The sequence below is a fragment of the Thunnus albacares genome, chromosome 9 (assembly GCF_914725855.1).
Source record: "Thunnus albacares chromosome 9, fThuAlb1.1, whole genome shotgun sequence".
Lineage (NCBI taxonomy): Eukaryota > Metazoa > Chordata > Actinopteri > Scombriformes > Scombridae > Thunnus > Thunnus albacares.
The window spans coordinates 11,726,539-11,751,449 of NC_058114.1; the positions used below are offsets into that span (position 1 = coordinate 11,726,539).

Sequence of the window (24,911 nt, forward strand, 5' to 3'; positions counted from 1 at the left end):
TGTTTTACTAAGAGGGATCCTTGAAATGGCGCATAACATTTCATCTCACACCCCATCCCCACGCTGCTGTGGCTACAAGCTTTTATCCTACTAGAGCAGTATTTGCTGGTAACACTAATATCAACAAATCTGTAAGCTTTTTAGCTTTGAGCAACGGCTAGTATAAGTCTGTTATCACTATTTCCTATACGTGTCCATCACTGCAGTCGCTTTTGTAATTTGACTGAGAAGCGATAAGGGTAGCAGAGGTGGTGGTATCTGACTGGCTGTTGTTGTTCGGGGAAGACTGCTACTTTTTGCTTGATTAACAAAAATTTGATATTTGATTTATGAGATGAAAATGCCAGAAACTACAATTCTGGCTGCATTCAGATTAAGTTTTATAAACGTAATGCTGCTTTGAAAAGAAAAGAAAATGTCTGTGAAGATACAAAGTATAGAAACAAACAACCTGATGCGTAGACACAGATCAACAATGAAACCCAAAGGTTTCATATTCCAGCAAATGATTAAAATAGTATTTGCCATCACTGTCATTTGATAGAAATGATGATATAAGCAATATGTGTCATCCAAAATTCAATTAAACATTCTTATAGACAGCTGAGATGTGATGGCATGTAGCAAAAGAGAGTTAAATGTCTGTAGCAAAGGAAGCATACAGCCAGGCCCCATTATTGCAGCAGAATACGACACAATGTTGGTGGATGTCACAAGAAAGTATATCAGGATATATTACTGTATTGATCGTCTGTTCCAGCTCTAGTAGCTGGTGTCATGGCAGTACCTGATAAAGGGTCATTAAATTCCCTAAACAGAGTAAGCTAGAGAAAACGTCTCTCTCCTCCAGACTTATAACAGCTGTGACTTTTGTTTCAGTACACTATCATAGATTCAAAACATGTTTGGGCGCTGTTATCATGCAGAGACTCACCGTACAAGGCCCATTGGGGCTCAGCGACACTGAACCCAAATACACAGAAACATAGAGTCAGTAAATCCTGCTGCAGTGTGGAACAGCTGAGGTGGAGAGGTTACTGTAGCAGCAGGTCAGACAGGGAAGGGCCCTTCTGGCCTGTGGGTCAGCTGCCCTGGACACAGGCCAACACACTCGGCAAAACGCTACTCTCTGCGTGACACCACACAGGGTAACCAAAAATTCACTCGGTTGCTCTCCAGCTCAATATCGCAAGTAAGCTGACGTAAAAGGTGAATTATGAAGTTATCAGGAAATTGTTTTCATTCAAACAGTGACTTCTCATGTTAAGATAGACAATAATATGAAAGCTTTTCATAATACGTAGGCAAAAGAGGATAAGGTGAAGGGTGCAGGTGAGCTGATTTCAAAGTATAGTTTTCTGAAGAAATAAAGCTTCAGTGCTGTTCCCTCCCCCCTCCTTCTCCTTGTTTGTGTTGCGGCAGCCCTGCCATGTCAGAGGATAGCCCTCATTCTGAGCATGTCGGCCCAGGGAGCAGATCAAATGTTTGATATGTGCGAGAGCTGAGAAAAATCCTCGTCATATGCAAAGATGTTACATCAGACATTTGCAGCTTGGCCCGGGTCATTTACACAGCCATACATAACCATAGCTTAGCCCATCTGCTGGGAAAAGAGATGACTCTTAAGTACGTAAAGCTGCCATAAGCCTCTGTTTCCTATTGTAAGCTGTTTTAAAGGGTCCTGCAGTTCGGTGCCATCTGTTTTGACTCATTATTTATATATTTTATATTTTCTTTCTCTCTCCTCCCTTGGCATGGCTTGACTTGGGTGAGACATGGCCGTTGTCTGCGTTCATGTGGGAGGCTGATGACGCTTCAGCAGTTCCCCGCTACGCCCCCCCAGACTAGTCACGTGTCCCCTCCTCCCACAGGCTTCCACTCCTCTCTATCGCTACTCGCTCTCCTCCACTCTCAATTTCTGTTGCATCCCCACCAGGCCCTTTCCCACATGCACAGTAACTTGTCACTCCTCTGGCAGTTTTCCTTGTTGGCATCCCGAAGGAGCAGGAAGACTGTTGAAAAACATATGTTGAAGATGTTACCCATAGGTCATTGAAGGGATGATTTTGGGTGCACCGCTTGCTGTTTTTATGTCAGATACTGGAGCTTTTTGTACCTTTTGTGTTTTGTGGGAAAAAAAAAATTGGGTTGTAAAATAAACATATTTAGAGACTTTATGGGAGCTATTTGATCCAACGATGTTAATCAAGCACTCAGATATTTTATGTAGAAAAGAGGCAGAGAGTTCATCCAGGAATATATGAGACACCCTAGTAATTTTCAACAACTCAGACCAGTCATTTAATAAGTAAGCTATCTAGGGGTATTTTGGCTGTGTGGGACACAGAGGCATACAGTAAAACAAGGTGAGTCAATTCTTTTTTTTACCACCTCTGCTTCTGATTGGATCCCTGAACTGAAACCACAGCATGCATCCTTTCGGACCGAGAACAGTCATCAGAAATGAATGGATTTAAAGTCCCTCACTGCGTTGAACACGGCTTCTACTTAGTGTGCGCACTCCTACGTGCTGTCAGGGCACCAGAAGAGAAAATGCTCCTGATTTGATAAGGGCCTAATGGAGTGAATGTGGGAGCTTAACAGCCTTTCAGCTTTTAGTTTTATATAATTTAAAATAGAAGCGCTTTGGAATTAGATGCACACGGGAAACAACTTTTAAGATTAAACCTTATTTGAAGCACCTCTTGAGAAGTTGTTAGGCTAAATACATTTTTAGGCATTTTCATATTTTTGTATGTAGAGTAGCAAGCTTTATACATGCAAGGCAAGCTTTACTCTCTCTCTGTATCTGTTTTATCTCATTGTCTCACTCTTTTACTTAAATGCAAACATCACCAACATTTACGTTTATCAGACTTAGAATAAAGACGAATCTTATATTTGATTGTTTCATATTTGGACCCATGTGAAGCCAGTATTGGGTGTTGGTGTGTGAAAAGGGGGGCACCATACCACCATTGTGGTTAAGGGTGTTAGCACAGGCTGGGGCACAGCTATTGAAGATTAAGGAAAGGAATTAAGTTGGGTGTGTGTATGTGTGTTTGTTGTATCCTCTTCACGTTTGTCTATAATGCCCTTGTCATCATGAGAGTGGGGTTAATCAGATTACATTTTAGGTTGTAAAGCTGTAGCTGGCGGTATAATGAACAATATGTCCTGGTGGGTTGATTATCAGCCATGTCATCACAAAAGCCTGCTGTTCACCAGCTGGAATTGCTCTTTATCCTCTCACATCCCACAAGTCTGACCTGAGACTCAATTAAAGTTCTAGTAGGCATTAAAATAAGTAAAACACTGTAGGTATTTAAGTTAATTGCAGGTCAGGGTAATCATGGCAAAGTATATGCAATGTTGTCACTCATAAGATACTTCCTTCCCTCTGGGTAAAGCTTTTAACTCAGTCATCTTTGTCTTTGTGGTGTTGTAGTCAGTTTCCATTTTCCCCTCACTGTGTGAAAACCATGCAAGTATTGATTTTTCATAATTAAACTCCAAATGAGCTTTTTTACAAATACACAATGTTGTGTTTTCTCTGGAGAATAATGCTCGAGGCAGGGTTAACGGAGTCAAACAACCAAAATGCCATTGCAGATATTGTGTGTTAATTAATTTTTGAACTATTTAATATTTAACGCTCTCTTTCCTTTCTTCTTCCCTCTCTTTCAGGAACCTATAAAATCCAGGGCGCCACAGCTCCATTTGGAGTATAGATTTTACAAACAGTTGGGAAATTCAGGTAAGAAAGATGCAGAAGGCACGATAATGATGAATATAATACAAACAGGCTTTTCAACACTACATTGGGCTGAGCAGAAAAGTTAAACTCAGACTCAATATACAGAAACAGAAACACTGAAATCAAGTTCACCCTAAGGTTTTACATTTAATTAAATTGGCTAATGTTTAATCTAATACAGAGTTTATAGAAATCTTCGCAGGTTGCATTAGTCTGGTCTGGTCTTGTGAGTGTGACAGGTTCACTTGCGAGACCAGCTGAAGGAGTACTGTAGCTGGTAGCCGGGTTAGGGCAGCGTACTGTAGAAATGGAAACCATTAACGAGAATAAGCTAACAATTGTGAGTGAGAGAGAAAGAGGAGGACAAAGATTTAATCCTTAAAAAAGTTGACACTGATACAGAGGTGGCTAAATATGCTGATTTTTACTTGGATTGGTGGATTTCTTGATGCCATGCCACTGGTATTAACTGGTGTGAGACAAATTGTTTCCATCTACCGTTCTGTCTCTCACTTGTTTTGTAAAAATGAAAATGAACTCAGTAATGCGTGTATTTTTTAATATATCAAATATTTTTAGTGTCAAATACTTATTCTGAGTGAAGAATTTGTATTTAACCTTTATATGCAAGGTCTGCTATTTAGTTGTTGTGCAGTTATTGTCCAGGTTGTATTAGTATTTATTTGATTCTTAACATTTCTCTGTAGTCATCCAATTTTCACAGATATTGTTAATTTAGGAAAATCTTTGTTGTCTTGTCCCCACTGTTATGTGAAACCTCAGTTTTAAGATGTGTTTACTGAGGAGATCATTTATAAAAAGTACCGTTTTTCATGTGCCAGCATAGTGTGGATGAAAGGGAAATATGGAAAGGATGCATTTTCAAATGTATCTGCCTTTGTGTGGACATGGCAAACAGACACGTAGACAGACAAAACTGTAAAGGCCTCAGTTCTACTTGAGGCTGAAATTTCACAGTGGTTGTTTGTCTTTCCACATCTGTGGGAGCCAGTGGATTCTTTGAAAGCCTGTTTCCTCCTTTCTGATCCCACCTCTACAGCACCGGGAGTTTTTCCTCTCCTACTGCACTGACCAGAACTGTGCTGTAGGTGATGTTTGTCTTGTCACCTTCAGCAAGAACGTTCCAGGTTTGGGATTTCCAGTTGCTGCCAGGGATTCTTGTAAAAGCCACTTTGTACTAAGTCTATTGAGGCATGTGTGTGACATAGTGCTGGGCCAGTATACTGGTTCCCGTACTGTATGAATTGTTCATATACTGCCATACCGGTGCATAGCTGAAACAATTGCTGTTACTCTTCAATAGGCATCAAAATATATAATGTTTGCCATGAAGAGCGCTACGGTTGGGGCAAACTGTGTAGAGTGTATTGAGAAGGGACCCCATTTAACTTTGTACCCTTCTTACTAACGGTTAGAACTTTATAACACAACAATTAATAACCCACAGCTAACTTTCTTAAACAGGGCAAAACACCATGGCACACAACAATTTGTGACATCATTTTTAACACTTGTAATTGTACATTTACAAAATGACACTGCTGAATGGCATGCTGGGTACAGCTCGCTAACTAGCCAGGTAGCATACCAGTCTATTAACAGCTGGGAGAGGCTCCGTCATTACAGTATATTGAGGAACAGAAAGGAGAGAAGGAGGATGAAGAAAGAGAGACTGGAGATGCACCATAAGAACCTGTGACCAAGAAAGGAGCTGCGTCTGCTGTTTGGAAGTTTTTTGGTTTTATTGTGAATTTTATCATTTACTTTTATTTTATTTATTTTTATTTTTTCCTGTATTTTTGCAAACAGGAATATATTGATTATCATAGACCAAAAGACTATATATTGCATACTTTTTTGTCGAGCCCCAGTTGTTGCCGGTGGTGGTAGCATTAGCAACTTACTCTATCATCTCAGCAGAAAACATGTTGGAATACTGAGAGTGTATGCAATTACAGTCGTCAGATTTGAGGCCGTCAGCCAGTAGTACCAGTGAAACAGTGAAGCCAAAGGGTCAGAAATCGCTTTAAGAGTCATTTGCTCGAGGCAATGCATATAACAGGAAAAGCAAGCGGTGAAGCGACATTAGGAGCGCAGTAACAATCCACCTATACATGGACGTGGTCCTGCTACAGACAGTCAAGAAAGACGGGTTCAGAGCAATGATTAAAACTCTGGATTTGTTTTACCGGGCCAAAAGTACTGCAGCCAAACTGCTATCCCAACATACCAAGAACACTGAAGCAAGCTGAAAGCGGAGCTACGTACAGTCACGCATTTCTCTACAACAACAGATGTGGTCAAGTCGCACAGTGGAGCCATATCTTAGCATAACGGTGCACTTCATTAGTGATGACAGGGAGTTATACAACTACTGTCTGCAAACGTTGCTTTTGCCGGACGACCACATCAGAGAAATAATTGCACAAGGCTTGAGAGAGGCACTAGATTAATTGATTAATTAAACAATTTGTTTTTTTTAAAGTAATTATATTATTAATAGCCTAAAAGTAGTAAATCTTTAAAATTGTGTGACATTTTCAAAAATGGATGTTGTTTTTATTAACATTCGAATTAGCAGGCTATAGTATTTCTGTAATAGCAAAAAAGTACTAAACATGGTGTTTTGTTGCCAAAGGTGTGAGCAAAAAAATTGTTGTTGCCTTCTCGTATTCCTGGAAAAGGAGGAGAGACCTGGCTATTGCTCAGGCTGAACTGGGTCTGCACCAGCTCACACCAGAGACGCCTACTAGGTGGGGATCGCAACAAACAATGATCCAAAGACTGACTGAGGTCAGGTGTTGAAAGCTGACAAGAAAACAAGACACTTGGTGCCCAGCTGACAGGACATATTTGCTGGAGGCAGTAAACAAGGTGTTGAGCCCACTTCAGGAGTTCACAGATGCCTTGTCTGGTGAACGCTGTGTTAGCGTCTCATACCTCAGGCCAGTACTCCATCTCTTTAATGAAACCATTCTTGCTGGGGGAGAAAATGACACTCATCTGACCGAGGACATGAAGACAGCCATTCTAATGAAAAGTTCTCAGGTTGTGGCACAGATGACCTGCTAGACATGGCTTCTCTTCTTGATCCGCACTTCAAAACTACCTACATCAAGAATGAAAAGGTGGATGACATCAAAGCTAGAGCACTAGAAGAGATCAAATCACTGCTGACAGAGCAACAGGCAGACACCTCTGGCACTTCATCAGCTTTCCCGAGAGCTGTAGCAGCAGCAGCAGCTGAACCTGAGGTAAAAAGAAAAAAGACTAGGCCAGCTTTTTCAAAAAGCAGGGCGGCAGCAGCACAGCTGAGAGCAGAGCGACTCTCTCAGACAAGGAGACTATTAAAGTGGAGCTGAGAAGCTACCTGCAGACTGTGGAGGTCGACAGTGACACCGACCCTTGAGAGTGGTGAAAATGTCACCAAGCAAATTTCCCTCGTGTAGCAAAGCTAAGCAGGAAGTATCTGTGTATTCCTGCTGCCAGTGCTCCATCTGAGAGAGCGTTCAGCACCGATGGGAACATTGTCATCTGTCACAGGTCTGCACTGAAACCAGATGCTGTGGACAGGCTGGTTTTCCTGGCACAAAATTTGTGATGTCTCAACGAGCTTTAATTACCAAAGCCTGTATTTGTGAGGGTGATTTGTGCAGGTAATGTTCATAATGTTTCCCGCATATGTACCAAGATGTTGGCATCAAAGGATAATATTAGTGAGTTGATGTTTGGATTGTTAATATTTCCCATGGAAAAATGAGAGCAGTATAACCCTTTGAATACTTGAATACTGTACCTTGAAGGATAATATTAATGCAAATTAAAATTTACAATGTTTGGGGCGGCAGTGGCTCAGGAGGTGGAGCTGGTTGTCCATTAATCGAAAGATCGGCAGTTTGATCCCTGGCTCCTCTAGTTCACATGTCGAAGTCCCTGGACAAGATAGATAGATTGCTCCCGAAGGCTGTGCTGTCAGCGTGCGCGTGCGTGCGTGCGTGTGTGTGTGTGTGTGTGTGTGTGTGCGTGCGTGTGTGTGTGTGAGTGAGATTGAGTATTAGTTTAGATCTCCTGGATGAACAGGTTGGCATCTTGTATGGCAACTTCTGCCATCAGTGTATGAATGTGTGTGTGAATGGGTGACATGCAGAATCAACCAAGGGAACTGTGACTGAGCAACAGCCAATTTAATACTTGAATACCTTGGCTTGAAGGATAACGTTATGTGAATTAATATTAGGGTTGTTGTTGTTGTTGTTGGCATGTCTATTTATTTTTAAGTCATTTTTCTACTAAGTTGCAGTTTGCATAATAAAAATTGTTTACATTCTGCAACTGTTTCATACACTCTGATTCCTTCATATATTGTATCGTTTTGTGGGGCCAAGCAAACCCCTATAGCAATCAAAGCCTTCAGTATTTACATGATTATTGAAATGTTTTTATATTCTATGCACTCTTGACAGTAGAATAAATCACTATAAACCTATATAAAGGCTCAGTCATGCAAAAAAACAACAAAAAACTGAGATATACCGCGAAACCACCAGAATCTTAAAAAAATACTGTGATACAAATTTTTGGTTATATTGCCCAGCACTAGTGTGAAATAAGTTTTCAAGCATCAGTATGTACAGTGTTTATCTAAATAATATTCACTGTATCAGCATATATATCCGAAAACTTATACGTTATATTTGTACTTGATGTTGGAAGGCTTGTAGATATATTTGTGTTTGTCATACTACTGGAAGTGCCCTGTCCTCTTGGTGCAGTAATCTTCCTTCATCTGACACATGTGTGCGTGTGTGTGTGTGTGTTTGTCTTGGTCTAATTTAGTGACACGTGCCAGCTTTCTGGCTCCTTGTGCCACAGCAAAAGCTCTCCACTGTTGATAAGGAGATGGGGCATTAGGGCAGTCCTTGACTATTTATAGATGGCCCTCTACAAGCAGTTGGGCCTTAATGGTGCGTCTACTTGGATGGCTTCCTCAGCCACAGTATCCTCTGCCTCCCTGATTGACTGCGTGCTGCATGCAGAGAGTGAAGGGGAAACTCTTGACCATGCATTGCTAACAGGGTGTGGCCTATTTTTATTATAGCTGTTCTTGTTTTAATCTGTCTGTATATCTGATATGTGAGCTAATCTTACATGTGAGCTAATCTCACATGATGCATGCCCGCATGTACCAGTCAGTATTAACTGTAATTGTCATCTCCTGTGCCATTCCTTTTGATTATAGTAGATGATTCCTCCAGTCCAGGCTTGTCTCTCTCTCTGCCTTCTGTCATTTGTTCTGGTGCATTAAACACATCCTAACCATCCCTTCCTCCATTGAGATCACGGACAGCTATCAGCTTTACTCTGGGGTTGTGCAATATGTAAACAATTTCCCTAGCCTTTACACAGAACTAGAGACTATATGCACAGGTAGGCTTTTAGAATGATCTGATGCCACTTTAGTGTTTTCAAATGCACTCTGAAACATCAAGACTGCTCTTTAAATGATTGCTGCTGCACAGCTTTTACAGATGTGAGTCAACATGATCTACAATAGTAATGTGAGTCAGCTCTCCAGCTCTGAATTTCATACTAAAATGGGTTAGCAGATTGTAAAACAAAAGTATGAACATACTGTATAGGATATTCAGGAACAGAGCCTTGACTAGACTGGATCATGATGCACAGAATATATGGACGTTATGTATTTACAGAATGGAAAATCCTCTTCAATACTCCTGTGATATTTCTATAGGAACATAAACACTGTCTCTATGATACTCTATGGCGAAGCCATTGAAGCAAGAATGCTTGTTTTTTGCACCTCCTGTACCATAATTGTCATATAGTGCTAGCAGACCTATGCCTATCATCATCATTATTATTATAAAGTATTTCTATCTTTCAAAAAGAGAAGCACACATAGATATATTGTGTTTCTTTGGTTTGTGGTCAGGCCTGTTTTGTTTGGATGAAGCAGCTGCTGCTCAACTCTGACTGTGTCTTGACATCATCAGAAAGTCTAAACATTTTCAGATACAGCAGGTGGTGTGACGTGCCACATAATGTCACCAAAGTGTGACTGACAAACAGTGTGTGTGTGTGGAAATCAAGGCCACTAATAATGACAAATGCCAGATTCCCTCCTACCATGATTCACTGCTTTGGACAGGAGTCATAATATTAACTTGGCAAAATAAAGCACTTTAAATGGTCAAAAAAACAATTCTCAGTCAACCCAGTTGACAGAGGATTCAGCTAAATGCTGATTCATAATATATTTGTTCTGTGACACAGTTTTACTGATGTTGAGATCAGAGATAATCCTTTGGCTGAGCCAGAGACACTTTCAGTGGTTCAACTGTCATCAAAAAAATTAAACCACAACATGAACACAACAAAGCAGAGAGGCCTTGTCTCCAACCGATGACTGGCCACTACATGGTGATATGACAGGAGGGCTCACTTGACTATCTAGCATGGGAGGAATCAAGGCGATAGATTAAATCTACTTATGTTGTCTACTTGGCTAAATGGGGACATGTGACCCTGTTAGTCCTACGCAAACCCAAGAGCCTCAAGTGTGTCACAGTGTGGACTACTGGGCGCTTAACGCCCAGGAGGAGCTTATCTATACACTGTTAATTCTCTCCTGTCCTGAACACATCCCAGCTGTTGGGAATGCTGCTTTCCAGTTTACTAATTTTGTGAATATCCAGTCATTTGTCCCTCAGTCCCCATCTACACTTGGCACTTTGTAGTAGAAGAATTAAATGAAAAGTTACAGACAATACGACTTTGTAATTGACCTAATTTCAGTTACATGAGTAAGTTCGGTAAATTAATTCCATACAGACCCGCCCACCCCGTAAAAGTACTTTTAAGCAATGTAATTAACCATGTGTGTCCAAGTCACAGATGACTCAGATGTTGGAGAAATGCAGTTGGGGATGAGTTCAGATTTTGTTGAGTTTTGTTTACCAGCAGATTTGTATAGTGAGGGCAGAGGGGGGGGGGCAGGGTAAACGTAACCCCAGAGTTTGCCACAACCTCAGCCCTGGAGCTGTAAGGGAATCTCCCCTGTGCTTCTCGGCCACAGTCTGGAGGAACAAACGGGTCGTTTCAGCCGCAGCAGCAGTCTATTACACAAGCCTTTGTTAAAATAATGTCACTCCACAACTCAAAACATCTAGAATGAAATAACAGAAACTATAAAAAAAAAGTGTTATTCAAATCTATTTATGTGACTTATTTTGACAATTGCAAGAAAATTCACAAGAAATAGATTTCCTTGTTTTAGCAAATGAATACCTAAAGTGTTCTTAACACTTTATGTCAAAGAGATATTTATCAGTCATGATCCATGATTTTATGGTTATTGGCGCACTTGTGCACACATGTATTGACTAAAATGTTGTTTCATTAAGTTAAGTGATTGACAAGCATGGTATTGATTTTAGGTGATATCATCCAGCCCTACTGCTAATTGTCAAAAATAGTTAAATGTGCTGGTGTTAGTAAAGCAAGTCTTGCACCGGTCATGTTGTTGTTCTTTGGCTTCTTCTTGAGGCTCGTTGCCACTGTAGGAAAATAACATGCAGTTTTTATGGACCACCTATCTATAAATATTTCACAGGCGGACTTAGTTCATGCCGTCACGGACACAGGAGATTAGTGTGATTAGTGTCACATACAAGGATGTCTCGTCTTGAAAATGATTTAATGATGGTGTGTATCAGCATGACTGTGAATATTTATGGGCCCCGTCAAGGCTTTTGATGGCATCATATGCTATGTTAGTGACACAGGATCTGCAGTTTGCAAACCGTATCATGCAAATCATACGCTTTTTATCCGTGCCATGTGAATGATTTTACAGAAAATTAGAAGTTCTGTTTATATGTTCGCTGCTATCATAGGATTAATCCAGGTAAACATATTTTAGATTTTACTTTAACAATGTAGGGGTAAAACTGCAGCTGCACCATAGTAACAAACACCATAAAAAATACCAAGAATATAAATTTGCCAGTTTGATTATTTAAAATACTTTTACCATGTTATATAAACTTGGCACTCTGGAAAGTGTAGTTATGTGCCATCTATGGTGGCTCGATTAAATGTTGGTCAAGTCATATCTATGTTACTGTGATATCCCAGGGCTGAACAATGTATCCACATCCTCTCATGTATGTATGTCCAGTAGTCACACTGCAATGGCTGCAGTGTTGGAAGACAAATTAGGCCAGCTGCAGAGCCTTATATAAACCACTGTGCTACTTGATAGAATGACAGTAATTTTCTCATTATGACTAATCTTAAAGACAAACAGTCCAGTCCACCTGATAAATAACTTAATATAGCCTTGTTGTTACTGGTTTTGGATGCATGCATTCATCAAAAAAAAGTGCTGTGTGGAGTCCGAGGAAATAGAACAAGTGCCCTAGTTTCTCTAAAATCAGTCGAATCATTGCTCGAGTGAATTCTTGCAAAGTGGGGGTACAGAGGTTAAAGGCTGCAGATATCCTGGTGAAATTGATAATTAACAGTCTTTTTTTTTTTTCTCCACTAATGTTCAGCCCTCTGGCGTCTTACAGGATTGTCGTGCTCATGAGCTATGTTGTATTTGCAGCTCCAGGCTCAGTCTGTACAAGCCTGAGCGCTGATCACATTTCAGCCTTGTGAGAACATCTCCAGAGCACTGGGCCTAATGGAAGTCACCTCTTCTCCTCTTCTTCGTCCCTCTCTCAGTGCACTCCATAATCTAAATCTTTAATACGCATTCCCTTCTCCTCTCCTCTTCTCTCTTCTTCTCTCTGGCCATCTCCTCTCTTCTCCGGCCCTCTCGCCTCTGGCCCTTAACTCTGACATTTGATTGTAGGGCAACATTGTCTTGAGCTGCCATGATGCAGCCTGAGAGGGGCCCTCCTGCAGATACAATAGGCTGGATTGTCTCAAATTGTCAAGACAGCAGGGGTCAGAGCACCACTGACTGTTGGCTTGCAATGAAAGAGAGCATTTTCCCATAATGCTGAACACAGTTACAAGATGGGGTTTTTTTTATATTACCTTACGTAATAGTTAAAATTACAGACATTAAGCCGAACAGAAGTGATTACGTTTACTTATTGTGTCTCTGAGAGAATCCTTGGCCTTTAGCTATTGAAGAGAACAAAATTGGCAGCCATGCTTCATCATTTTGTGGCTTCTGCACTGCAAACTCGTTTCCCGTTACCGAGAAAATTTGTAGCATGGGAAAGTAATTCTGCTATTTGTTTTGTTGTTATAGATCGGTTTCGTGACAGTTTGATAAAGTCTCCCAAATCCTATTTTGCAGAGCTATTATTGGCTGTTGGTTATGTCACACTGTTTATTAAAGCAACACTATGTAACGTCTGCTGAGCAGCAGCGTCCTGCGGTAATCACAGGACGCTGGTACATAAATGTTGATAACAGGGCGACTAAAAATCTGTCAGGTGCAACTGAACATTTTCATTGGTCGCACCGGTGTGCCTGAAGTTTCTCTCTTGTGTTCCTGTTTGTGCTTTTAGTTATCAGATATGTTCAACATCAAGGATTAGCGACAGCTGACTTGCCTGATAAGCCCTTTGGTTAATTACAATTACTTGTTATCTATGTAATATGTAACTGTATTGTTATCAACAGAACTAAGATACATACCAGAAGCCACTGGACTGTATTTTCCACAGTGTGTGAAGATGATGTGGATTGTAACTTAAGTCAGTCAGTATAACGCTAGCTGTTCGTAACTACATTTTAGCACACAGCTGCTGTGGGTTCAAATGTCGACAATCACAGAAATAAGATCAGCCAGAAGCACAGTGAGGGATGTCTCAACAGTGTGTGTTGAAGTCTGTTTCCCTTTAGTGTTCCCACATGTTACAGTAGTGCAGTACCCTCACTGCAAGGTAAAATAAGTTGTTTAAGCTACCTGTTGGAAGATGTGCTGTTTGCCGAAAAAGCACTAAGAGCCTGTCGTCTGCACCTCTTCATCTAACATCATCGTCACTGTGGCTGTTCCAGCTTGTACTCTTCTTCTCTGCAGAATTTTTAACCGATCTGCTGAACAAATAGCTCCAAATATCTCTAAATCTTATTGTGTTGACTTGTTTTTATTGAAGAGTAGGGCCGCTAACTCAGCGTGAAACACATTTCATTTCCTATAAGTTCTTCACAATAAAAGCCTTCTGTTTTTTTTTTTTTGTCAGTGGAAAACTTTTTAATATGAAGCGGCAGCAGCAGGAAATGGAGTTACATCCAGGTGGACTACTATGTCTCGCGGGTGGTCGTACTCGCTCATCTCAAGTTACGTAGTGCAAAAACAGGTGTTGGTGGTGCGAAGTAGGAATCAAAGAGGCGCCATTCTCCATATTAAAGTCAGCGTACCATGAAAACGAATTTGAAGCTGTTATTTTAAGCTAAAATAGTTGCATAATGTTGCTTTAAACTCAAGCGGGAAATCACCTCAAAAATGGGCTTTTTCCACCAGCCATTTGCTCACATTCACCAGAGCAAGATTATAATACACTGTGTGCTTTCCCCTTTGTGATGACTGTGCTTTGAATGCCCTCTAGATTTGGGCCAAGCTTTTGATGAGTCAGCCTCCCAGTGATCTCTTGTCACTGCCTCATCTGTCATGGACATCATTACTAGGAAAATCCTAGAGACTAAAGTGCAGACAGGTGTGTGTGCGTGCGTGTCAGTTTGAATCTGTACATGCGCAGTGTGTCTGGTGGGCCTGACGCTGAGGGATGATCAGGTAAATCTGACCTGTAAAGTCTCCACCCTGACAAACGCACAGAATCCAAACTGAATCCCAACTATCTTTATCTCCATCACACATTTATCTATTTCTCTGACAATCAAGTACTAATGTGCTTCATCCCAAATATCTTTCCTTTTTTTTTGATCTATATCTTTATCTCACAGACTCAGACACTTTACGTCTGTGACACCGTCTTTCTCTCTCAACTCACACACCACATAAGTGCTGCTCCGCCTGCTGTGGGAGCAACATCGATGTGGTATCTTATGTTTAGTGGGTTTGCAGGGAGACGGCTGCCATGTATATGCTACGCCTTTGTCACCACAGAAAGGGTCGAAGGTCTCGAGGTAGCTGGCCGGTGACACAACCAGACCAACCTGATCCAGAACACTATAGATCTGGGGACAGGGCCAAAATGAGGCATTTTTGATTGTGTCAAAAGTGATCTTATGACAGTGAATCAGAGGTGAATGTCTGCCAGAAACATCCATGAGAGCTATAAAATGCCTCTGAAATTGCAATGGGGAAGGGCTGACAAAAATACCAGGAAAATGACTCTGGTTTTTGTGTCTACGTAGCATTACTTACAGCAGTACATTATCTTTTTTTTCCAGCGAACTGTTGCATGTTATTCAAGAGTGTTTGTGAAATGTGATGCTGGTTCCTCACAGGCCGCAGCAGTTTTTTTTTTTTTTTTTTGTGACAAAGCTGTGAAGTCTGACGTCAGCTTCAGGTCACTGTAAGACTGCTTGTTACACAATTATAAATCATTTTAAGAATATCAGTATGATTTTTTTTATATATATATAGTAATAGTGTTAGTGTTTTGTATGTGTATTGTTTAATCAGAAGGATGTTTTGCAATGCTCCAGTTTTCCCACTGCCAGGTTGATTCATTCACATTCTTCAGAAGTCATACATATTACCTAAATGGGTGTGGTGGTTTCTAGCAGCATAGGTATAATAGCTCTTGACAGTGTGCTTTTCACCTTCACTGGCATTTCTTTTACACAGCTTTCCTTTTAATCCTACTTCAGAGAAATGGAAACCGTAAGCCACCTCTGTTTCTGACAGACCTGTTGAGGGAAGCAAACGCAAGTGTTGTTTGTCATTGTTGTTCTAGTGTTGTTGTGGAGACTCCTCCCACACTTTGTTCTTATCAACAAACCAGAGTGACAATTCACTTCAGAGCATGAAGCACCTTTCACATGACTTTCAGTGTTTCTTCACTAAGTATTATAAGTTTGTGTCCTAAAAGGAACAACATGTTAATACCAGTGAAATAAGTTTTAGTATCAGTTTTGGTTTATATGACACAGGGTTGACACAGTAGAAACAGGAGCTTGGGTAACAAAAAGTTGAGAAATGGTGCACTGGCCGCATTTCATGTCACAAAATTCTCAACAGCTTATTCGTGTTTCCATGTCAACACTATAGTAAAACATTGCAGTGTGCTGTCAACACTGAAAACTAAACTAATTTCAGGCAAACTGAATGAAAGTGCCCATTTAAATGCAAATGTTATTCTGTAAGATGTTTCATTTAATTCAAGCCATGGCTTGATTTAACAAAACCAATTTTATTTATGTTTGTCTTTCCACAGAGGGAATCCCACAGGTGTACTACTTCGGTCCTTGCGGGAAATACAACGCCATGGTGCTGGAGCTGCTCGGGCCCAGTCTAGAGGACCTGTTTGACCTCTGTGACCGCACCTTCTCCCTCAAGACCGTCCTCATGATAGCCATACAGCTGGTAAGGCCTGGATGAGGAGAGCAGCAGGGAAACGTTTAGATAAGCCTGCAGAGGCTTTACTGAAAATGTAGTGCAACTTCAAAAGCATTTTTTTTTTAATAGTGAAAGGAATGCTAAGGTATGGTATGCAAAGCAAGGTAAACACATGAGCAACAAAAATAAACAAGTGCACAAACCAAAAAGTAGGTGATACATGTTTCTGTGCTCCCCAGGAATTATACAAGCAGGTTTTTTGCAGTCTTCACACTTCCATAGTTCTGGATAAACAGTTGAATTTTGAAATCATCAAAAAATATTTTCATCTTAAGCTAAGAAAACTTGTAATAAAGCCATGATGTTTACTAAATATATCATCAGTAATGTTATTTTTTATTGTTTTGTGTCTTATTCATGTGTCAAAACTGTCTCAATGATTTGAAATTTTCAAATACTGACCCCTGATCCATTTACCGTTCGTTTAGATTACACGGATGGAGTATGTCCACACCAAGAGTCTGATATACAGAGATGTGAAGCCAGAAAACTTCCTGGTTGGGCGGCCAGGAAGCAAGAGGCAGCACACCATCCACATCATTGACTTTGGTCTGGCCAAAGAGTACATAGACCCCGAGACCAAAAAACACATCCCCTACCGGGAGCACAAGAGTTTGACTGGAACGGCACGATACATGAGCATCAACACACACCTGGGAAAGGGTGAGAAATTCCCAGGAACAGTGGTGTTATTACTCCTTTTTAATTTGCATATGCAAGCATCGCATAAAGTTCCGTTTTGTGGAGGCTTAAGTGTTTTGTGTACACAGCATTGTACACAAATAGCACTAAGCTGATTTTGCATACAGTTATTTGCTTAACCTTTTCAAGCTACTGTAAATGTGTTTCCTGCGATCAGCTGTATCGGTTTAGGCTTGTTGACATTTTTCATATCTTTCTCTCATAAATCATTAAAAGTTCTCCAATGTGTAGCTTAATTTCTTAGGTATGTTGAATCATCTCTGCTGTTTTTCCTCTTCGGTAGAGGAGGCCAACCATGTGTCATGTAGAGCTGCAACGATTAGTCAACTAGATATTAATTGGCAACTATTTTCATGATTAAATAATTGTTTTAGTCACTTTTTTAACGCAGAAATGCCAGAAATGATCTGGTTCAGCTTCTCATATCTGAAATTTTATGCTTTTCTTTGTCATACATGATGGTAAACTGAATAATTTTACTTTTCTACTTTCGTTAGGATGAAACAAGACATTTGAAAACGTAATATTAGACTCTGGATAATTGTAATAGGAAATTTACTGACATTTTATAGATAACATGATGAATCGAGGAAATAGTTGGCAGATTAATCGATAATAAGTTGCAGCCCTAGTATCATGGTAAGCCAAGTCTGCTTGTTTTCATTCCAAGTGCTCACTTCAGGAGGTGATTTCACTGATTAGTTCCCTGCTCAGCTTTAAGGAGTGCCCATCAGCGGGTTTAGTGTTTGGTTGGAATGAAAACCCGCAGACTGTTTGCTCTCCACATCTCCGTGGACGCAGATCATAGCCTTTTCATATGTGGTTCATTTTAACGTTTGGATTATTTGAATTAATGAAAATGTACTTAACTTGTTTAACATTACATAATTGTAATTCTTTTATATTTCCCACTGTGCTTTTACCTGTTATTCATGCCAGCTGGTAAGACTATGAATGTGTTTCTCACAGCTTTCCTGTTTTGATTCTTGTTGTCTATTTCAGAGCAAAGCAGAAGGGATGACTTGGAGGCACTGGGTCACATGTTCATGTATTTCCTCCGAGGCAGCCTCCCGTGGCAGGGCCTAAAGGTACTAGTGCATTGTTGAACATCATCCGCGTGTTGGCACATACATCATCACTCCTGTATTCTCCCCTAACGATTAGTATAGAGATTTACCTTTTTCCTGCTGTACTCCTCAGTACAGTATCTCTTTCATACATATCATCCAAATGACTTCAGGGACAGAGAGCCCGGTGTTTACCCGTTGTCTGGAAAACACCATCCACTCACACTGGTGACATTTCAAGGTCTCCCCGCTGGTGTGTCTGTTTTATTTCTTTAACCTGAAATCCGTGAGAGCAGAAGAGAAGCAACCTCAGTCTCGCCTAGAAACACAAACTATTTAGACTCCTTTCGATTGTTTGATTTGCTGCTGTTTCGCAGGACTAGCTTTGATATCATCTGTGGTTTATGTAAATGATGATGCCTAATCATGAGGTGTCCAGATATGAAATGACAACACATGGCAACCTGAAACAGACTGGTTCCCTCTGTCAAGTCTGCTACTTTCTGTATCGAGAAACTGGGTGATTTATTTAATTTATTAGTCCTTTGGTTACTTACCAAAGAAAACTAAAAACTGTCACCCAGTTTGTTGTGAGTGTCTTTAGTTAGCCACTCAACACGAAGTGCAGAGTACACTACAGAGGTATTATCTCACTTATGCTGTGACCACTTGCTAACATAACCCTATGCCATATGTCACTTCCTGCTGCCTGCAGTGGAACAGTTGATAGCAGGAAAGGCTTTCACAAGTATGGCTGCTCTCAAGTTACAAGTGTTTTAAACTTTGATTTTTAAAATTGGATTTCATCACACACATAAAGATGAGTTTTACTGAATATCAGCTATGACACACTCAGTCTACAAGAATAGAGAATAGCGGTGCATCACGCTTTACACCTTGTTAATATTATTATACCAGCAGCGATGCATCAGCTTATTTTGTCACCTGCCACCCAATCAGAATCAAGAATTCTGAGTGGTCATGGTTTAATGATGGATAACGCTGACTTCCTCATGACAGGATCCCCCACAGGTGCTCTCAATCAAATCTAGACACTCTGACTAGAAAAATGAAGAGACTTTCCCTGTAAAGGAAGCGGGGGCTTTCTTTCATGTGAATACATTGCTACAAAGAAAAATCCCCTTCCACACACTACGCTGTGCATCGGAAGAGTTCACTGAGAATCTCACAATTTTATAAAGGAATGATTACGGATAGAAGGAGAGCAAGTTAGAGCGGAGCTTTTTTGTAGGAGGTGATATCAAAGGTATATATAGAATAAGACTAGAAGACAAGACATCTCATCTGAACATTTGCTAGGTGGGAGGAAGCTCGTGGTAGAGGACTGTGAGGGATGTTTGATTGTGGGGGATGTGGGGTGGCTCAGCCAGACCAAAACGACTTCTCACTAACATGACACTTAGCATCAAGATCAGAATCAGAATCACATTTATTGCCAAGTAGGTCTGCACATACAAGGAATTTGCTTTTTTGTGGCGCATAACAGTCAAAAATATACACAAAATGAAGTAATCTGAAGTAAAAAGAAAAGAATTTACAATTAAAAAATATGTAAAATATATTCTAAGTGAGAAGGGCTGCTACAGGTTTAAATTTTAAATATTAAATAGAAGAGGATGATGCTGTTTTGTATGTAAAATGTCAGAAAATAGTGAAAAATTTCTAATATAATTTCTCAGAGCTTTCCATGACTTATTTAGATTGTTTGTTTTGTTAAACCAATGGTCCGAAATCCGAATATGTTCAGTTTACTGTCATACATAACAAAGAAAAACATCAAATCCTCATATTTCAGGACCTGAAAACAGTGAATGTTTGATATTTAGCTTGAAAATGACAGAAACTACAAATCAATTCTAAAATTAGTTCTAAAGTAGATTACTTTTCTGTTGATCGACTAATTGATTAAATGACTCATTGTTTCAGCTTTATAAACATGAGTTTCCATTTTTCTTGCCACCGGGTGCAGGTCTACAGCGTTGTGACACACTAAGCTGATTTCCACAAACACGAAGCTCTGGTGCTGTAAATGTCTGTGTAATGAAAGTGTAATGTAACTTACCAGAGGATTTACAACTAATGTGCAACACATTTGAATATAACAGCTATTCATTCACACTGCTCCCAGCTATGTATTAGCCCAGATTTTGAGATTAATATGTATTTTTCCTCTTCAACCTCTAGGCGGACACTTTGAAGGAGAGGTATCAGAAAATTGGAGACACCAAACGAGCAACACCGATTGAAGTGCTTTGTGAAAGCTTCCCTGGTCAGTAGAACCAGACAGGTTCCCTTTTTTTTAGTGTGTTGATTTTATTTATTAGTCAACCAAATGTCTAATTTGACAATATCTTCCCTTTTGCTACAGAAGAGATGGCCACCTACCTGCGCTATGTGAGGAGGCTGGACTTCTTTGAGAAGCCTGATTACGACTACTTGAGGAAGCTCTTCACTGATCTGTTCGACAGGAACGGCTACGTCTTTGACTATGAATACGACTGGGTCGGCAAATCACTTGTGAGTCCCTCTTAATGTACCCCCCCCACCCCCCCCCCCAAATATTTCATTTGAGTTCAACACTGTAGCTTTTCTCTTCTTTTTATTTCCTTTAAACATTGTGACCACTTGTGTTTTTCCCGCAGCCCACACCAATAGGCCCTATCCCCAGTGACACGCCAGTGCAGCCCAGCAGCAGAGACAAAGCACAACAGCAGACCAAAAACCAGGTGAGGTCATCAGCATTATCACACAACAAACACCACACCCCCACCCACCAATCTACCAACCGACCGACCGGCCAGCCGACTGACCGACCGACCCTGTTGTTCAAGTTCCTCAGCCAGACTACTGTTGTAGCTTCGTGGAGAAAATGGCTGCCGTTCAGTTCCACTTCTCCTTCACCTCTGTTCCCGTCTACAATCTTGACTGCTTGGCAGTGAAGTCTTCTTTCCTTAAAGTCTACAGAATTGTGATTCCTTAAAAGTATATTAACTGACATGCACAATCATGAGTCAGACTCTGCTGCTCCAGCTGTGAAATAAAGCACCATTTTTTGGCTCACACCTTGCCACTCTAAGCTCCAGTCATTGCATGCATGAGTTGAAAATGCAAATTGCATTGTTCATACCAGTAATGACAAGCCTATATGCTTAGTGTGTGACAAAGTGTAGACTTTTTTTTTATTATTTATTTATTTTTTTTATTCCTTTCATTGGCATGCTTATCCGAGCCTTGTTTTATGAGTTTTATTAGCAGGGTAGTTCATGAGTTAATATAAAAACATTTCTGATGGACACAAATCATGTTGCTGAACTTGCTGACTCATTCTTTCCTGTAAGGCCAGATAAGGCGTGCATTAGATTTTATGATTGACTTATTACCGTGGACTCTAGCCTCTCTTTACTGCTCTTCGTTTAACGTGATTGGCTTGGTAACAACATGCTATCTTTTAAAGCTCATAAAGCACCACCTCCAGCTCAGTGCACGTTGCTCAGGACTGTAAAAAAAACGAACCTGTAACGTCCAAGTTAAAACAGTCAGATGTATCAAACAACATGAAAATACCAGCAGGTACAGGTTTTATTTATTGGACTGAGGAGAAACTTTTTTTTAACTTTACTTCAGTATATTAAAGCAGAATCCAAAAAACAAACTTATCCTGAACTTGATGTATTGCCAAACAGTATTAGCGTCACAGATCAGGTGTAGCTGTAATAATGCTGGTACACGAACACTCGGTCTCGTAGATCGTTGCCTGTGTTGTTTTTAATATGCAGAGCTAGTTGAGGTGATCAAGGCTGTTTTCTTTTACTCCTGCATGACTTTATTAGTGTGTTGATCTGTGCTTCACATAAATTTTTGCTTCCCTCTCCTCCTCTATTAACATAGTTTGTCTTAACAAGCCTGCTTCTGCTTGGGAGATGTCTTCTATAATTTTTTTTTTCTTTTTTTTTTTTTTTGTTTTTATTCACTCCCCCTCCTCCTTGTCCCTCCTCCACACCTCTACCCACCCCCTCCACTTCCCCATCACATCACCCCCCTACCCCCCACCCCCCGACCCCTCACACCCTCCTCCTCCTCCTCCTCCCCCACCTCCTCACCACTTCACGACCACCTGCCTCCTCAACCCCCTTTTTGCTCTTTGCGTCAAGTCGCCTGAGCCGAAAGGAAGTGAGTCTCAGCCCACTCCCGTGACCAATAAGGAGACTCTGGGGTCGCACCTCACAGCTGAGCGGCTGGGGGGCTCTGTTCAGGTACTTGCTGCTGCTTACTGCTGCTGCTGCTGCTGCTGCTGCTGCTCAGATGGCTAATGCATGAAGCCACATAGTTCTGTTTGTGTCTTTCCCCCTCCCCTCACACTGACTTCACGCCGCCTGCCCGTCAGGCGGTCTGTCCGACCCTCCTCTGTGTGTTTGTATCAGACTGTTTGAATCCCAGTATGTCAGTTCTGTTTGCTCTCACTGCTTCATTTGCCTCATCTGCTAATAAGCTGCTCACAGGAAAGGCCATGCCAAGAGGGAAAACGAGGATTCTTAAATTAGTAGAAAAATATATGAACTCTGTATATTATTAAGTAGCTCAAAAGATTTGTGGTTCAGTAAGAATCTGGAAGAGCAATCTCAACTATAAGTTAGTATTTTCCATGTGTACATTATGTCAAATGGCCATTTGTGTGTCCCCTGAAGTCAGAGGCCTACATTGTTAATGTTGTGGCTCAAATATGCCACCCAGTGTTGGCTAATAGAACTCCAGCTTGGAGATTTCAATGAAATTGCTCTAGTTGGGGCGTTTCAGGTCACTGTACATGTTAAACTGCTCTCCTTATCAGAGAGTGCTGATAAAACAGACACAATGAAGGTTTATATGTTTTTATGTGAATGTTCATCTCCAGCCTGCAATCAATGGCTCAAATTGTACGTGTGTGTGAGCACTCCGGTGTCCCTTTTTTTTGTACTCGTGCAGGTGATGAGCTCAACGAATGGCGAGCTGAACACTGATGATCCCACAGCTGGACACTCCAACGCTCCCATCACCGCTCCCACCGAGGTTGAAGTGGCTGACGAAACCAAGTATGAAACAGCCGTCCTGTTGCATAAAAAAAAAATATTTATGATCATTTCTGGTATCTGGCATTTCTGGTTTAGCTTTCAACATTTGTAAGATATTAAAATGTATCTGATACATTATAAAACCTTAATTTTTACAAGCTATTTGCTCCAAATACTGGAGGTCAGCGCTATTATTTTGCTTAAAAATCTTTATGATATGCATAAAAGCTTAACTGAGAGATTCTCCTGATGCGATCAGCTGGATCACTTCTCTGGGGGAAAAGTCACGACTCTGTTGGTCTACTCTTGGTCATAGAGTGATGTTACAAACATACAGACACCAGCCGCAGAGAGCAACCAAATGTTTCACTTCAGCTGTCACAGAATGAATGTTAACTGTCTGCAGCTGATATAATCGGCCACCAGTGATTGTTATTTTAACCAGATAAAAATGAGAATCCTGCTATAGGAATGTTTTCTACTCAGATCTGTGCTTATAATAAGAGCGAGGACAGAAAAAATGGTTCGATAAGAGATTTTTTATCGTAGTGCATTCAGGTATTTTGCCAACCAGATCTGTTGATATACTGATATCTCATTTGTATAGATGTATTTCTTGCAATGTGTCTGAAATTAAGTTCCTTTGTTTGCCTGCAGGTGCTGTTGTTTCTTCAAAAGGAGAAAGAGGAAAGCCCTCCAGAGGCACAAGTGAAAGAAGAGAATGGAGAGAACTTGAAACATTGTGGTCACTGTCAAGTTTTAAATGGAAGCAACTACACAGACCCCCCCCACCCCACCCTGTCCCCCCCTATCTCTGTCCAGCTTCCCCCCCCTCACCTCTTTACCCCTCTCACTTTATTTCCCCTGTCACTCTGTACCTCGCTCGCTCTCTCTCTCTCTCTCTCTCTCTTCTTTCTCGTTCTCAGTGCTCCCCGGCTACTGGCGAGTTAAAGGAATGTTGCGGTCCTACCCGACTCCACAACAGACTCTTGATTCCTTTATCGACAAAAAATAAACGTACCTGCATTACAACGGGGGGCTTGAGAAAAAGTAAAAAAAGCTGTAACAATGAAACTCGAATACCGTGGCGTGAATATGAAAAAAGATACTGTTTGAAACAGTTGTTGTATTCTAGATTCCATAAAGAGCGTGTATTGTTCCAACAGTCAGCTGTTGATCAGGGGGAACCATCAATGGTTCGAGAGAAAGAAATCTGCTCCTTAGGAAATTGTTTCTTTTCTTTTTCTTTTTCTTTGGTGTGTGTTTTGGGATCAAGGTAAAGAGGAAAAGGTGAACTATGCTGATGTTCAATCTGAGAGACACAGGAAGCATTTCATCTATAAAAAACAGAATCTGGAGGATTTTTATGTATTTTTCTTTTCTTTTGTTTTTTTTGTAATTGAATCCTCAGTTTTTTTCGAATCCCTGCATTGAAAACTTGTTTTTATGTTGTAGTGTTCTGGAGTTCGATTTTTTTTTTTTTTTTTTTTTTTTTCTCCTCACTCTGGCTTTCTTTTTTGTCTGTCAACGTGGACTTTGTAGCACAGTCACTGGCCTCAGGTACTGTGGAAGATTGAGAGAAACAGATATTAAGCTCTCTTATTATTATTATTGCACTTTTGGAAAAAAAAAAAGAAAACAATTACAGTGGTAACTTTAGGTTTGAAATTAACAATTAAGAAAACAACTTAATAAAGACTGATCTAGGAAGAGTCCTCACAACGCTT

The 24,911-nt window shown here is 40.6% G+C and overlaps 1 protein-coding gene across 6 annotated transcripts in view; it reads left to right on the forward strand.

Moving 5' to 3' along the window:
* csnk1g2b (casein kinase 1, gamma 2b) overlaps window positions 1-24,903 on the forward strand; it is a 38,506-nt gene extending 13,603 nt beyond the window's left edge. For 3 of the 6 annotated variants that reach the window (XM_044361125.1, XM_044361126.1, XM_044361127.1), the window contains exons 3-12: window positions 3,688-3,757; window positions 16,165-16,313; window positions 16,775-17,009; window positions 18,051-18,136; window positions 20,321-20,405; window positions 20,505-20,653; window positions 20,779-20,862; window positions 22,288-22,389; window positions 23,099-23,205; window positions 23,842-24,903. In XM_044361125.1, coding sequence (XP_044217060.1) covers window positions 3,688-3,757; window positions 16,165-16,313; window positions 16,775-17,009; window positions 18,051-18,136; window positions 20,321-20,405; window positions 20,505-20,653; window positions 20,779-20,862; window positions 22,288-22,389; window positions 23,099-23,205; window positions 23,842-23,896 — 1,122 coding nt within the window. In that variant the 3' untranslated portion in view covers window positions 23,897-24,903. The remainder of the gene's footprint in view (window positions 1-3,687; window positions 3,758-16,164; window positions 16,314-16,774; window positions 17,010-18,050; window positions 18,137-20,320; window positions 20,406-20,504; window positions 20,654-20,778; window positions 20,863-22,287; window positions 22,390-23,098; window positions 23,206-23,841) is intronic. The other 3 variants (XM_044361128.1, XM_044361130.1, XM_044361129.1) reach the window with 3 other exon arrangements.
* Window positions 24,904-24,911: the final 8 nt, after the last annotated feature.